The sequence below is a fragment of the Centropristis striata genome, chromosome 8 (genome assembly GCF_030273125.1).
Source record: "Centropristis striata isolate RG_2023a ecotype Rhode Island chromosome 8, C.striata_1.0, whole genome shotgun sequence".
Classification (NCBI taxonomy): domain Eukaryota; kingdom Metazoa; phylum Chordata; class Actinopteri; order Perciformes; family Serranidae; genus Centropristis; species Centropristis striata.
The window spans coordinates 34,345,769-34,360,621 of record NC_081524.1 but is presented as its reverse complement, the minus strand read 5'-3'; the positions used below and the strand labels follow the sequence as shown (position 1 = coordinate 34,360,621).

Sequence of the window (14,853 nt, the reverse complement as noted above, 5' to 3'; positions counted from 1 at the left end):
ATGGCTTTGTTATTGAAAATATGAGCTGTCTATGCCATCTATGAAGCATTTTTAAAGTGGCAAATCTATAGCTTGCCTGCTATCTATTCTATAGATGCTGTTAAGTATATTCATAGATACATATATTCTACATCTCCCTCTATTCCACATAGAGAGTATAGATTCAGCTTTTGGCAGAGATGTCTGCAGAAATCTTAAATATCCTCTTTGTTCAATACCTATTTACCCTTGTTAATTACTCTTATTCTCTCTCATTTTGGCTTATCTCTATAAAAAGATACCTGCATATTTATTCAATTACATAAAGTTAAAAGCTAATGAAAAGTTAATTTGTTGTCAGACGATTGCATTTCAGCTAATGTGTTCGCCTTCATTTGCTCTCTACACAGCCTTTAACCAAGATTCAACTGTAGCCTGTTCAAACATGATTAGTCGATACTACTCAGACTCCAAACAGACTACTAACAGAAACTAGAATGCTTCCAATGCCACCATCTTTCTTGTTGCTGACAGATTCTGCAATCATATGCATATATCTGTTTTTGTATTGAGTGGGGGTCACAAGAAAGACATAAACATACGTTATACAATATTGTTTTTGGTAAGATAATAAAATGTCTATTGTGTGCAGGTGTGGAGCTGCTATGTGACCGAGATGTGGACATGGCCACACGAGTCCAGGACCTGCTGGAGTTTCTACACGAGAAGCAGCAGGAGTTGGATCTGGCAGCAGAGCAGCACAGGAGACATCTGGAGCAGTGTGTCCAATTAAGGCATCTGCAGGCTGAAGTCAAACAGGTACGTACTTGAAGAAGAAAAGGACAAGAAAGTTTAACAAGGAGAGACAATGACACAGCACTGATTGGATGGTGAAGTTAGGATTTTGAAAGCACTCTCTCTCTCTCTCTCTCTCTCTCTATATATATATATATATATATATATATATATATATATATTCTCACATGCTATTTTCAGAAATAACAGCTATAATAATAAATAATATCTGGAAAGCCATACTGACAATTGATTGCTACAGCATACCATGATATTACAGCAGAGTGTATTGAAGCACTAAAAAGCTATAGTATATCCTGTCTGCACATGACCATGGGTTGATGACTCATCCTGTATCAACAATCCCTCTCCCTTGTCTTGCAGTCTCGCTCTTGCTGTATTTCTTTATTAGTCTGTATATCTTTCTGTCTATAGGGAGTTGTCTGAATGATACAGTTTGGTTGGAGAAAACTGAGATAAATGGAAATTCAGGGCAAAAAGGCAAATGGGCCAGAGAGAATCGGATTGGATTGAGATTGAGAGGGAAAAGAGATAGAATTTCTAAGTTTCTTGTTGTGTCCGTGAAGAGCGTCTCAGCTAGCAATTTTCTACCAATATTCATTCAGTAGTTGAATACAATCACAGCAAGGAAATTGTGTGTTTGCAATGTAGCTTACTGATATGTCAAACAAAAACAAAAAACAAACAGAGCCAATTTTCATAACAAGGCTTGTTATCATAGGGGTACTGCCGAATACCTACAGGCTTTATGTTTCAACTTGCATTAGAGTTAATGACAAATTGAACAAACGTGGTAGCAGATATGAAATTGAGACTAAAATAATCAAAATGATAACCAGAGAGAACTGAGGCAAAGCACTTGAGAAGTACACTGCAGTTGTTGTGAATGAACAGATCTGACAGCGAGATAATAATGTGATGCCAGTATAATGCTGGTGTTATTTTCTCTCATTTACTCACAGAAAGGCTATGCTATATATACAGCAATGGGCTGTTACAGAAATGTATGCATGTCTCTGCAGCTCAATGTGATCTAAAATCTGAATCTTAAAGTTTGGCTTTTGTTTGTTTTAATGATTATTTCAAACACACACATCATAAACAAATGTACGGGGTAGATTTTTACATGGCTCTCAGAGATTACAGTGAAAAATACAGCTCAACTGTTTCTGCCATATTTTCCCTTACAAAACCTAACGAGTATGCCCCCTGCACTAAAATAATTGCAACCCTCTTAGACTAAAATTGGATACAACCATAATCCGGTAATTGTAGCCTGTATGTTTCTGCTGCTGATGTATTTATGGATATCGTAGCCTTTCAGTCATGACCATAGATTACTACTGCACTACAGTTGCTGTAGTGTGTTTTAGTTATTAATTTCTTTTGGCCTTAAATGCCCCAAAGTGAGGGGCTGTTATTTGTTAGAACTGCTTTCGGCATGCCATAATGAAATCATACAGTTTAAAGGGACAGTTAACATTTGATTATTATGATCTTGAGTAACCTAGTCGTGATTTTTTGATGCATGTTTGATTTGGGGTTGAATTTTCCCTTAAAAATAAGGCTTATGGATAGAGGAGCGGTATGGTGAAATATTGCAGTATATTATTAAATCTAATGGCATGCCATACCATACTTGTGAATCATACATGTGCTCATTATATCTTATGATGCAGCTGTTTGTTGATGCATGACGTCATGTTAAAGTACCGCTCCTCTGATATTCAGCAGTAAACAGTCATACCTGTCCTGCCTCAGGACATCGCGAGTGCAATGGAAACATAGGCTCTGTTGAAGGTGCTGAAAAACAGGAGTCAGAGTTGTGTTGCATCATCACTTTTATAGCCAAGCTTCAGTTGCAGTTCTGCCCATCACCCACACAGCAGGTGTGCTTGCTGAGTCAGAGGGAGAGAGAGAGAGGTGTCTTTGACAGACTGTGTTTAACATGCCCTTTGGCTAGAACTAGGCCAACAAAACTACGAGCAAATGTGATTTTGTGTGCAATGCAGGGTGGTGTGGTTGCTGAAGAGATTATGTGCCGGGGGAGAGCTTACACCTTTTGGAATTGATTGGTCCATTTATGACATTGATTGAATTTTTTTCAAGATGTTTTCATGGCAAATTAGTATAATACTTTCAGCCATTCATTAATTTCAGGCATTCATTAATAAACATGAAGAGTGAACCAGAATAAAACACCTTGTGTGTGTGTGTGTGTGTGTGTGTGTGTGTGTGTGTGTGTGTGTGTGTGTGTGTGTGTGTGTGTGTGTGTGTTTTTAGGTGCTGGGTTGGATCCGTAATGGTGAGTCCATGCTGAATGCTGGTCTGATCACAGCCAGTTCGTTACAAGAAGCCGAACAGCTGCAGAAGGAACATGAACAATTCCAACATGCAATAGAGGTAAATCAAAAAAATGTATATATGATTTTCATCTGCTTGTTCTCCTTTAAGCCTCTCTATTTATGGAGAATCTCAAAGCAACATGTGTATGTCCATGCGCTTTGTATTTTCAGTTGCATCTTTTTCTTCCCCAAACACATGTAATAATTTTTTTCCTCTACTTCCCTTTGATCACATTTGTCTTGCTTCATCTCTACATGCTACATTCCTTATCTCCCTTTTCCCCTTTTACCATTTCTTCTTCTCCTTTGCTCTGTTGCCCTTCATCCTTCAACCTTTTGCCTTTCGAAAAAATCATCTCTGGTTCGTATACCTCTCTCCCTCCTCCCCTTCTCATTGGAAGTCACACATGACATGGACTTATAAATAACTTATGTCTCTACCTCTCTTTCTTCTCTCTGCTTGCTTTTCGTCTTTATTTCCTTTCTCTCTTTACTACTGATTATGCAGGGTGCATTTCCTTTGAACTCTATCGAGTCTGGCTCATTTTAATGCAGGCCTGTACCTGACCTACTTCTACAGAGCTCACATATACACACACAAAGATGCACATTCAGAAGAAAGCTGTGTATATAATTATTGCCTAGGAGAGGACTTGAATTTTAAAAAGCATGCCATAACTGTAGTCACTGAAACCCATAATGGGTCCTGCGTGGTGAGAAAGAGCAAGTGATATGGGAATGTCCTTCTTTACACCACTCAGGTGCTGCAGCCATTACTAAAGGTAGCAGGAAACCCGTATTCGTCCTTTATCTCCTTTAGTTTTCCTTCCTTGTAGTGCTCTGAGTTCTGCAAGGAGCAAAAGCCTTATTCTCAGACTCACCTATATGCCACAAAAATCACCAGATACTGTCCATTTTTACTCATTTCCTCTCCAGAATGTTCACTCCAGGACCATTTTTATAACACAGCAGTAATCATAATTTATCTAGCCTTTCCTATGTTGCTCCCCAGTCCTCCACTCTGCCCTGCAGGGTCCAACAGGAAGCTGGGGCTGTATTTTCAAAGCAATCATCGTGATATAGAGATTCCTAGAACTCTTGAATCTCATTGTTTTTTTGTTTTTTTTATCTCACTCTTATCCCCCATGCAGAAAACCCATCAGAGTGCGCTGCAGGTACAGCAGAAAGCTGAGGCTTTACTCCAGGCAAACCACTATGACATGGATATGATCAGAGACTGTGCAGAAAAGGTTTTGCTTTCATACATTTTTATTCATCTCTTAAACAAAACTTAAATGATAATGTCAGTAGCGTGGATGCTATTTTAAAGTGGTGAACTGATTTGTTTTTGTTTGACTTGAAGGTGGCGGACCACTGGCAGCAGCTGATGCTGAAGATGGAAGACCGACTTAAGCTGGTTAATGCTTCTGTGGCCTTCTACAAGACCTCTGAACAGGTACATATGTGCATTTGTGTGTGTTTGGGAGTGGACGCCACCAGCACAAGGAACATAGGCTTTGAGCAAAAACGAGAATAAATAAATAAATATATTTTTTATTATTATTATTATTATTATTATTTTTGTATCTATTGTTTTTTTTGTTTTACTTTGTTTTGTTCTTTGTTTTAGTGGTAATTTGTCTTGTCTGTTTTGTTTTTTTTTATCTTAGAATGTGGGCATGTAAACCCTCATTAATGTATGTGTCATGTTAATTCTAAAAACCCAATAAATATAATAAAAAAAATAAAAAAAAACGAGAATAAAGGATAATGAGAATTTGGTATGACTGAACACTTGCTCTCAGTGCAGGTTGCATGAAGGACTGGAGCAGGAGAAGGTCAGTGGTTTCATGCACTGTATTATCTCTATTTTAGGTGTGCAGTGTGTTAGAAAGCCTGGAACAGGAGTATAAAAGAGAAGAAGACTGGTGTGGCGGTGCTGATAAACTGGGCCCTAACAGTGAGTCGGACCACGTCACTCCCATGATTAGCAAACATCTGGAGCAGAAAGAGGCCTTTCTCAAGGTGAGAAAGAATGAGTTATTAGGGCCCGAGCAGGCAACGACCTGCGAGGTCCCTATTGTATTTCGAATGATTATTTATTTCAATTTATATTTTGAAAATACATGTCAAATCACTTGTTTTTTGTGTGATTATAAGCAAATTTTCAATACATTATTTGTCAGAAGGATGTTATTATTATTGACCCTGTAAGTAACATCTGCTCTAATTCTTGTACACTTACAGGCTTGTACATTAGCCAGGCGTAACGCTGATGTCTTCTTGAAGTACCTGCATAGGAACAGTGTCAACATGCCTGGCATGTTGTCCCACGTCAAAGCTCCAGAGACTCAGGTCAAGAGTAAGTAGATGAGTCAATAATAACCTTTTATCTTTTCTGCATCTTATCTTTACACAAATGTAAATCAAGTTATTATTATCTGCATATTTTACTTTATTCTTCTTTACTCTATCCACACTGTCTTCAATTATCCACAGAATTCTAAATACAGTTTTGTTCAATATTTTCCTGTATAATGCTGATGTACAGTAATAAATATCTATGTTAATTTATATTTTCTTTTGCTTGTGTTTTATCATCAGATATCTTGAATGAGTTGCTGCAAAGAGAGAACAGAGTGCTCCACTTCTGGACCATGAGGAAGCGGAGGTTGGATCAGTGCCAGCAATATGTAGTGTTTGAACGCAGTGCCAAACAGGTGTGTCCTGATGATCGTGTGCGTACTGTACTTTGTTTGTTATGTGCCCTTGCAATAAAAGCACAATTTAGTGATAAGGCTGAAGATATTGGCACATTTTGTCATTCAGTTCACTACAGACAGAGTAAGTAAGTAAGAAATAATTCTTCTCCCTTTTAGCGATTGGCTCCTGTTTGTATTAGAACTAAATCAACAAGTCGACTCGTCTCAGTTAGAATTCATCTGCAACTTTCATCTTGATTCGTCTCTTTTTTAAATTAGACGGTCTGTTTTTCTTAGTAATGATACATTTCATATGTACTGGAAATGATGTAAGCTAGAAGACATTTGCAACAATGGCAGTCCTAAAGACGGCTATCATTATGTGGCCCAGTAAATTTGAAGACTACGTTTATTACAGAGCATTGCCAAACATAAGTCTACAGCCACTCATTTTTACCCCTCAGGCAGGACTGAACATTTCAACCACTGGCATTTTTATTGTAAAGTTTTTCTGTGTTTTAGAAGAATAAGTGAGCTGAGATTGGATGATAGGTCAAGTCACATGAACACTCAATATTTCTCCATCAAACAGGTCTCCAATCAGCCCTTGTTGAAAGATACACGCACCTATGAAATGAACAGAGTTTGGATAACACTATTTTTAGTAGCAGCCAACATGTCTTTACACTCCACAGACTGGGCTGACATTTGGAGTGTTTTATTTAAAAGTGACTTTGACTGCTTGAAACTCAAATGAGAAACTGTGACACCGAAGCTCTTAACTCTGTCCTTGTGTACCAGGTCTAAGGCTGTTTAAATACAGACACTTTGCTCCCTCTTGTGGTGTTTGGATAGCATAGTGCAGGCACACAGCAATGCGCTTAGCCAATAAAATCAGATGACATCATAGATGTTTCTAGGACATGGCTATTCTAGGGCGATCCAGGTTTTATCCCCAGGGCCCAAATGCTTTGTGGTCTCACAGTTTGACTGGACCAGTTCTGCCACTACTGGTCAGGGACAGCAGGCCCAGTTATAAAGTACACAGTTATCAAAAAATAATTGAAACTACTTTAAGTAGGACCTTTGGAAACTTAATGCTACAAAATGTATGAAGAAGTTACATTTTCTTACAGTACGTGGAAGGAGATTGTCAAAAATCTAATTCATGTGTCATATTGTTATGTCTAAAATTATGGATTACATATTTCCTAATCCTGAATTGCCATGAATGTATTTGGGGAAAATCATCGAGGGATTCCTAACTGTAAACTGTACAGCGGGAAATACTGTACATTTCAAACCCTGATCAGTTCAAACAAAATAAGCAAATGTCCCACTAGTTAGGAGAAGATTGGGGGGGATGATGGTGAGTTTAAGTATATAGACCTAAAAAGAGTTTCAAGTGTGCCAGCTTGTACTGGGTCTTCCTATTTGCATAGTTAATAATGACCATGTTAAATTATGTAACTAAAATCCCTGCAGTGTACATGTACTCACTTGTGATTGGTTGTTTCCTCAGGCCCTGGAGTGGATCCATGACACTGGGGAGTTTTACCTGTCCACACACACATCCACTGGCTCCAGCATTCACCACACACAGGAGCTGCTAAAAGAGCATGAAGACTTCCAGATCACAGCAAAGGTATTTAAACGTGCATTTATATTTATTGGTTTATCAAATACTGTGTAAAAGAAGATGGGAAGGACAGAAACTGTATGTGTGTGTGTATCTGTACTTGTTGCTTTGCTCGTTGTGTTGTGTTTTGTGTATGTTTGCACAGTCCTGTGCTCTCCTGTGAGGCCCATTCCCAGGGCAGTGTATTGTCCCGTTTTCTCGTTGCTGTGTCACTGTTATTGTGTTAGAGAACAAGCTATTGTGTCCATCAAGCAACACACTGATTCCCTCTCTCTCTCTCTCTCTCTTATCTACCTTTCCTCCACCGGCACTGGCTCTCTGCGGACACCTCTCTTTTCTCTCTATCCCCTCCCTAAATGTCTCTCTATTGACAGCAAACCAAAGAGCGGGTGAAGCTGTTGATCCAGCTGGCGGATGGGTTTTGTGACAAGGGCCACGCCCATGCCCTGGAGATAAAGAAATGGGTGTCCTCAGTGGACAAACGCTACAGGGACTTCTCTCTCCGCATGGACAAATACCGAACCTGCCTGGAAACGGCGCTCGGCATTTCTTCCGACTCCAACAAGGCTGTGAGTGCATTTAAAATCAAATAAACGATAAAATCAATCGTCCATTTAAAATCAAAGACGAATACAGATATCAGGTCTAATGTGTATTTAAAATGTATTTTATATACTTAATCCTTAAACCTTGAGTTGATATACTATAATAAAAGACCATAGAGAGTTACAGTTCATGTCCGGCACAGGTTACAGTAATGGGATATAACCTTGGTCTCTAGTCTTCATGGTGTGAGATTAAAACAATCTTTTATGTGATGAATTTAATCTTACAAACTACCCCTTACTTTAATTGTATTCTTTTTTCAAGAATATGAGCTAGCACCAGGTGGTCAGATGTAGATAGATATTAGAAACTGTCATGTCCTTATTTAAACTCCAGTGTTACAATGCTTTTTAATGAGCTAGTGCTAAGAGAAAGCAAATAGGTCATACATTGGTGTGTTGACTAGTGAATGACCTCCATGTCTGTTATGCGCAATATAAAAGCCTCTGTCTCCTTTTCAGAATAAAGAGCTGCAGCTGGACATCATCCCAGCCAGTGCCCCAGGGTCAGAGGTCAAGTTGAGGGATGCTGCTCATGAACTCAACGAGGAGAAGAGGAAGTCAGCACGAAGGAAAGAGTGAGTGCAGCAGACATTTCCCTGGCATATTCTTTTGTGATTGACAACTGATGTTCAGCACCACAGGTTTCCTACACAGGCCTGGAAAAATGCCTGGATGAATAATGCAGTAATTTCCTGAAAACATATTATTTTCAGTCCATTTAAATGTTTTATAGCAGTGGCCAGGCTTGCATTTCAAATTGTTTGGGTTAAAAATAATGTGTATTTTAATGTCAAATTACCCAGAGGACATGAGCATATCATAGCCAACAATGACATCTTCAAATCCAAACAAGTGTGTAAACAAACGGAGATGGAATTTATGGTGCATATGAGAGGAGGCAGAGCAGTAATGTGCCTTATGAGCATTTATCACAAAATGTTTCAGTGTTCCTGATGCTGTATGGAATTAGTTTTAAATGGTTTATGGGGAAATTCATCCAGGAGGGAGCCAGTGAACAGCCTGTAAATTACAGTACATGTGTTCACAAGCCATACATAGGGGAGCTATAATGTATCCACATATAGCAACAGTGTACTTGCACTGTGTACTACTACCACAGTAGTTAGAACGAATGTAGAAACAGTAAAGCAGCATTTTGGGTAACGCTTTATAATAAGGTCCTTAATAACCATTAATTAACAAGTAACAAGGCATTGTTCTCGCTTTAGATCCGGTAGTTGCAAAAAGCATAGTTAACTTATAGTTAACTTATAATAGATGAGCAATAAAGTATATTTTAATATCAATAAGCAAACAAAATAAGATTAATAAAGGCATGGCAAAGACATAATGGGTGGGTCATGGGTGTTTGTAATGCCATTATTAACACTTATATAAGCTTATAAACACACAATAATGTTAATAAGCATCTTGTAAGGACTTACTTACTACTTATTACTTGTTAATTAATGGTTATTACAAGGACCTTAATATAAAGCATTACCGCATTTTGTTTTACTGTCTACATACTTGTCCTCACCACTGTTTTTTATTTATATTTGATCAATTACAGCACCTGGCCATGTTCATCAATGTCTCCCAATGTGCATATCATTTCAGATTTATAATGGCTGAGCTGATTCAAACAGAGAAAGCCTATGTCAGAGATCTACGGGAGTGCATGGATGTAAGTATTGTAGAAAACACACACATACAGACATCAGTTTTTTTAATTTTGTGTTTTCTCACTTGACTTGTGAAATTTAGTCATCTTCATTCAAGATTTTTTTGGGGGGGGGGGATTGTTATAAAAATGGGTTAGATTTTTTACTTTTTTTTCTTAGTTACACTTGTTTCTTTAGACATTTCAGTGGGTTACTTACACTGTCCCTGTCTTTTACAGTAAGAGATTTGATAATGACATTTCAGTACACTGTTAACTGCATGTGATTAAGTGTCTGACTGCAAGCGAAGGGGAAAGTATGCGGGAGTCTTTTGTTCTACGTTGTTAACATATGGTCTTCTCCTATGCACCTGTCAATCTACAGGTGTGCAAAAGTTCTGGTTGAAATAGTATGTGATGTGATATCAGATGTTCATACATCACAATAGTTTGTAAAGAGAAATTTTTGGGTATATAATTCTGCTCTGGTGTGTGTGTCTTTGTGCAGACTTACCTGTGGGAGATGACCAGCGGTGTGGAGGAGATCCCTCCTGGTATCGTCAACAAGGAACACATCATCTTTGGGAACATGCAGGACCTCTATGAGTTTCATCACAAGTCAGTGATCTATGACATTTTGTATTCTTTACCATCAACATGTGGTTTAGGATTATACATTTGAAGTGGAAAACTATTTTCAAAAGTATTGAATATACAAAATGTTTTCCTCAGATTTTGATTGTTTAAATCTCTCTGTCTCTGTGCAGTATCTTCCTGAAGGAGTTGGAAAAGTATGAGCAGCTTCCAGAGGATGTCGGCCATTGTTTCGTGACTTGGGTAAGAGATCGACAAGTTGTCTTTTACATTTTAGTTTTTAACCAACATTTTTGTATTTATGAATAGTTTAAATTATAAAACATACAGCACACTACAGAGAATAATACACATTTTTAATGTTTTGCATCATAGAGTTGTGATAACTTGTGAGTAAAGTACTGGTGTTATTTTACCTGCTCAGGCTGATAAGTTCCAGATGTATGTAAACTACTGTAAGAACAAGCCCGACTCCACTCAGCTCATCTTGGAACATGCTGGACCCTACTTTGATGTAAGTAACTACCAATATTATGAAGTTTAAGGAGTATTAGTTGGGATATTAGAGAGAGGCTGAGGGATTTCTTTCTTTTTCTTTTACATGTTAAAAATCCAATTCTCAAGGTTTGCCTGTACAGTACATGAGTTGGAATATTGAATGTAGCTTCTGCAAGTCAAGTGTCTGTTTCCCTTATTTGATTTGCAGGAAATCCAGCAAAGACATCGTCTTGCCAACTCCATCTCCTCTTACCTAATCAAACCAGTCCAGAGAATCACTAAATACCAGCTCCTTCTCAAGGTATAGAATGGCTTAAAAAAAAGGAAAATAAAGGATCGTTACTCAATTTTTGCTGGCAAAAAATACATAGGAACTTAATCCTTTCACAACATTGTAACTGTGTTCTTTACTTTTACATTTAAATCTCACTCTCTGTTTGTGCTCTCCTGTTGTAGGAGTTGTTGACATGCTGTGAGGAGGGTAAGGGTGAGATAAAGGATGGTCTTGAAGTCATGCTCAGTGTCCCCAAAAGAGCCAATGATGCCATGCACCTCTCTATGCTGGATGGTGGGTATACCCCCTAACACACACACACACACACACACACACACACACACACACACACGCCTCTTATGGTTTTTGATTTTTGTCACCAATAGAACTATTCATTGAGTGTGTTCCGAGGTTTCCTATTCATCAAGCTTTCACTTTGCTTTTGTGAATGTAATCACACCACACACACCTTCAGCACATATTACTCAGCTGTGAGTCAGCAGTAACTCCATTCAACTTCCCTTAATTTTCCACCCACAAACAATATTTGTACATGCTGTAAACACATGCAAGCAAACCCTAAATGGCTCACTTCCTCCTCTCCCTTTGCTACCTCAGGGTTTGATGGGAACATTGACTCCCAGGGAGAATTGATACTTCAGGAGTCCTTCCAAGTATGGGATCCCAAGACTCTGATCCGGAAGGGTCGAGATCGACACCTCTTCCTCTTTGAGATGTCCCTGGTCTTCAGCAAAGAAGTCAAAGACTCCAACGGGCGCAGCAAGTACCTGTACAAGAGCAAGCTTTTTGTAAGTAATGCACTGTTTGATCTCACTATATTGTTTCCGTTGTTTCTTATTGATTATGACAGCAGAAAATGTGAAAGTTAGTAGGGCTGTCTCTGGATGATGTTAGGAAGCTATGGATGCATCCACAAACATTATTGTAGTTGGACATTTAAGTGTATTTGTTGCAGCTTATGTTAAATATTATCAAACTCTCCCTAGGGTCATGTCATTTTTTTTGTATTCTTGGGAGCATCAAGCTCACTTGCAGGCATACATCATAAGCACATCCACAGTGTTTTTGTAAATATTCTCACAACCAGATGGGGGAGACAAAATTCAGCACTACTGGTTTGGTTCAGGATTGATCTTTGGAGTTAATTCAACCGGAAGACCTTTATAACAACCATTGCTTTTGTTTTGGTTAAATATTATTGCATCATTTTTGTTTATGCATCATGTCATTTTGCCGATGTTATTCACCCCCTAAGACATCAGAGCTCGGAGTGACAGAACATGTGGAAGGAGATCCTTGCAAGTTTGCCCTGTGGGTGGGCAGAACCCCGACCTCAGACAACAAGATCGTCCTCAAGGTATTAAAATGTTGATGTTTAATAGTGAACATAAGGTATTAATTAATATTTTGCACGTAAATTTGAATTAACAGCTTGTTCTTCTCCTAAATATCTCACAACAGTATCTGATACAAATGATCAAGTTACAACTGAGAATCAAAATGTTTTTTTGCTTCATAAGGAGTTTTTGTTCCACTTCCGACTCAGTACTAAGTGTAAAATATACCCCCAATATGATTCCCCTTCTGCAAGAGGGGTCAAGTTGTTCACACATAAGGGAAAAGCGCACCATGTCTATAGCACCAGCCACTAAATCCTACATAGTCTTCTCTTTTCTGCCAAGAAAGTTCAATCCCTGTAGGAGGGTGGAGTGTTACTTTCTGCTACTTATTCACTCATTACACGGAAACATTAGCATAGCAGTTGATGGGTCATAATCCAAACTCGCAAACAACTTGGTAGTTCTCACAGTGAGTCAGAAGCAATGTTTCATGCAGGTTGTGTGTGCGTGCGTGCATGTGCGCGTGTGTAGATATGTGTTTGCTTTTGAGACTGACAGAGACAAAGACAAAAACTTGTGGATCCCACTGTATGTGTTACAATGTGTGAATATGTGCTGTACAGCTATCTGTCTTATTACATAACTTCTGATGACCATCCTAAATCTGTGTCTTATGTAACACGGTGCCACTGCAGCCTTGATGCTGCTGGTTGCTAAGTGAATGAGGAAGAGAGACACAGACTGGTATAGTCATATGCTAAATACAGGGTTGCATTGGCTCAGTGACGTAAATAAACTCAGGGCTGACATTAAGCGTCTATCTGTGGAATCCTAAGTGGAGTTTAGGAGGCACAGTTGTCGTCATTTAACATTGTGTCTGACGATCTGCTCAAGTACAAGATTGCTGGGATCAAAGCACTCATGAGGGATCAGACAGAAATATATAATTGCTAAATTAAACCTGATAATGTGTTATGGGTCAACAATTAATTCACTGAAGCAAAGTCAACAGGGCAACAGCTTTTATTTTTCTCCACTGTTCACATCTTTTGTAGTTGATTTTATGTTCTGTCTGTATTTTTACATGAAAAATCCGGAAAAGAAGACAATTTACAGCTTACAAAACACTTGTGCATACAAGAACTAGAACTTGTAAACCTAACCTCTCTGTGGCCCTATTATGTGTTGTGTCCCAGGCTTCAAGTATTGAGAACAAGCAGGATTGGATCAAACACATTCGGGAGGTCATCCAGGAGCGAACTGTCCACCTGCGGGGAGCTCTGAAGGAGCCCATTCACATCCCTAAAGCCACCACAGCTAAACATAAAGGCAGACGGTGAGCTGATATTGCATTACTGTACTGTTACAGAATATGGGTGGGACAAAAACCAATATAGGAATATACCTAATATACCTATCTAAAATGATTTTCCATGAATTTTATTTACCAGAGTTATTACTTCATGACTCTTCATGGTGGAGCCTCTCAAATATATAAGAGTAAACTTCCAGTGTCAAAGAAGAAACTCAAAAGGGAGTTTTCTGTAATTTAATTTACACCGCTTGAAAACATTTTAGTGAGGCATAGTTGTATCCTTTCTTGAAATATTTTGAGTCCAGAACTGTTCTGCTTTCTGGCAGTTTATGGCTACTTTACACTGGAATGATGGCACACATGGACATGGATAAGTTGCATCAGTGTGTGTGTTAAAGAGGCACTAAGCTAAGGCTCTTTGCACTTTGCTGTACATATGTTTTTTCTAGTTACCAAAATTTGTGAAACTGACTCCACAGCACAGTAAATAAATATATAATTGCTGCTTTTCAGCCATTTTCCTCTTCCTAAGTCATAGCAGGCAACATATTGTGATGGTATTGTGTTGTAATTTTGTCTGTGATTCCCAATAACCAATATTTAGATCACTAGATCTATTTAAAAAATAATGACTATTAATAATAGTAATGGTAGAATGACAGTAATGATAATGCCTGATTGCAGGGACGGAGAGGAGCTGGACAGCCAGGGAGACGCCAGCAGCCAACCAGATACCATCTCGATTGCCTCACGTACATCCCAGAACACTCTGGACAGTGACAAGGTAGGACACCCCCACAGCAATCTTCTACTCTTCTTCATTGCTAAAATGTACTTTGCAGCACTTGAGTGATTCACCAAATTCTCAGTTTATTTTATGTTTTTATTTCCACTCACATGCCACACTACTCAGTTCATTCAATTCAATTGGCTTTATTGGCATGACGTAACAATGTATATATTGCCAAAGCAACCATCAGAAAAAAAGATAACAAGATAAGGAAAGCAATATTTACAATAAATTATTATAATTCTGTTATTCATTTTAAAAGAAAAGAA

At 38.5% G+C, this 14,853-nt stretch overlaps 1 protein-coding gene across 2 annotated transcripts in view; it reads left to right on the top strand.

Annotated features, from left to right (window-relative positions):
• triob (trio Rho guanine nucleotide exchange factor b) overlaps positions 1-14,853 on the top strand; it is a 117,365-nt gene that overhangs the window by 75,298 nt on the left and 27,214 nt on the right. For both annotated transcript variants that reach the window (XM_059338642.1, XM_059338643.1), the window contains exons 17-36: positions 632-798; positions 3,079-3,198; positions 4,292-4,390; positions 4,504-4,596; positions 5,016-5,165; positions 5,388-5,502; positions 5,745-5,860; positions 7,365-7,487; positions 7,856-8,050; positions 8,549-8,664; positions 9,710-9,776; positions 10,261-10,370; positions 10,520-10,589; positions 10,771-10,860; positions 11,053-11,145; positions 11,301-11,412; positions 11,737-11,927; positions 12,395-12,496; positions 13,676-13,815; positions 14,479-14,578. In XM_059338642.1, the coding sequence (XP_059194625.1) occupies positions 632-798; positions 3,079-3,198; positions 4,292-4,390; positions 4,504-4,596; positions 5,016-5,165; positions 5,388-5,502; positions 5,745-5,860; positions 7,365-7,487; positions 7,856-8,050; positions 8,549-8,664; positions 9,710-9,776; positions 10,261-10,370; positions 10,520-10,589; positions 10,771-10,860; positions 11,053-11,145; positions 11,301-11,412; positions 11,737-11,927; positions 12,395-12,496; positions 13,676-13,815; positions 14,479-14,578 (2,369 nt within the window). The remainder of the gene's footprint in view (positions 1-631; positions 799-3,078; positions 3,199-4,291; positions 4,391-4,503; positions 4,597-5,015; positions 5,166-5,387; positions 5,503-5,744; positions 5,861-7,364; positions 7,488-7,855; positions 8,051-8,548; positions 8,665-9,709; positions 9,777-10,260; positions 10,371-10,519; positions 10,590-10,770; positions 10,861-11,052; positions 11,146-11,300; positions 11,413-11,736; positions 11,928-12,394; positions 12,497-13,675; positions 13,816-14,478; positions 14,579-14,853) is intronic.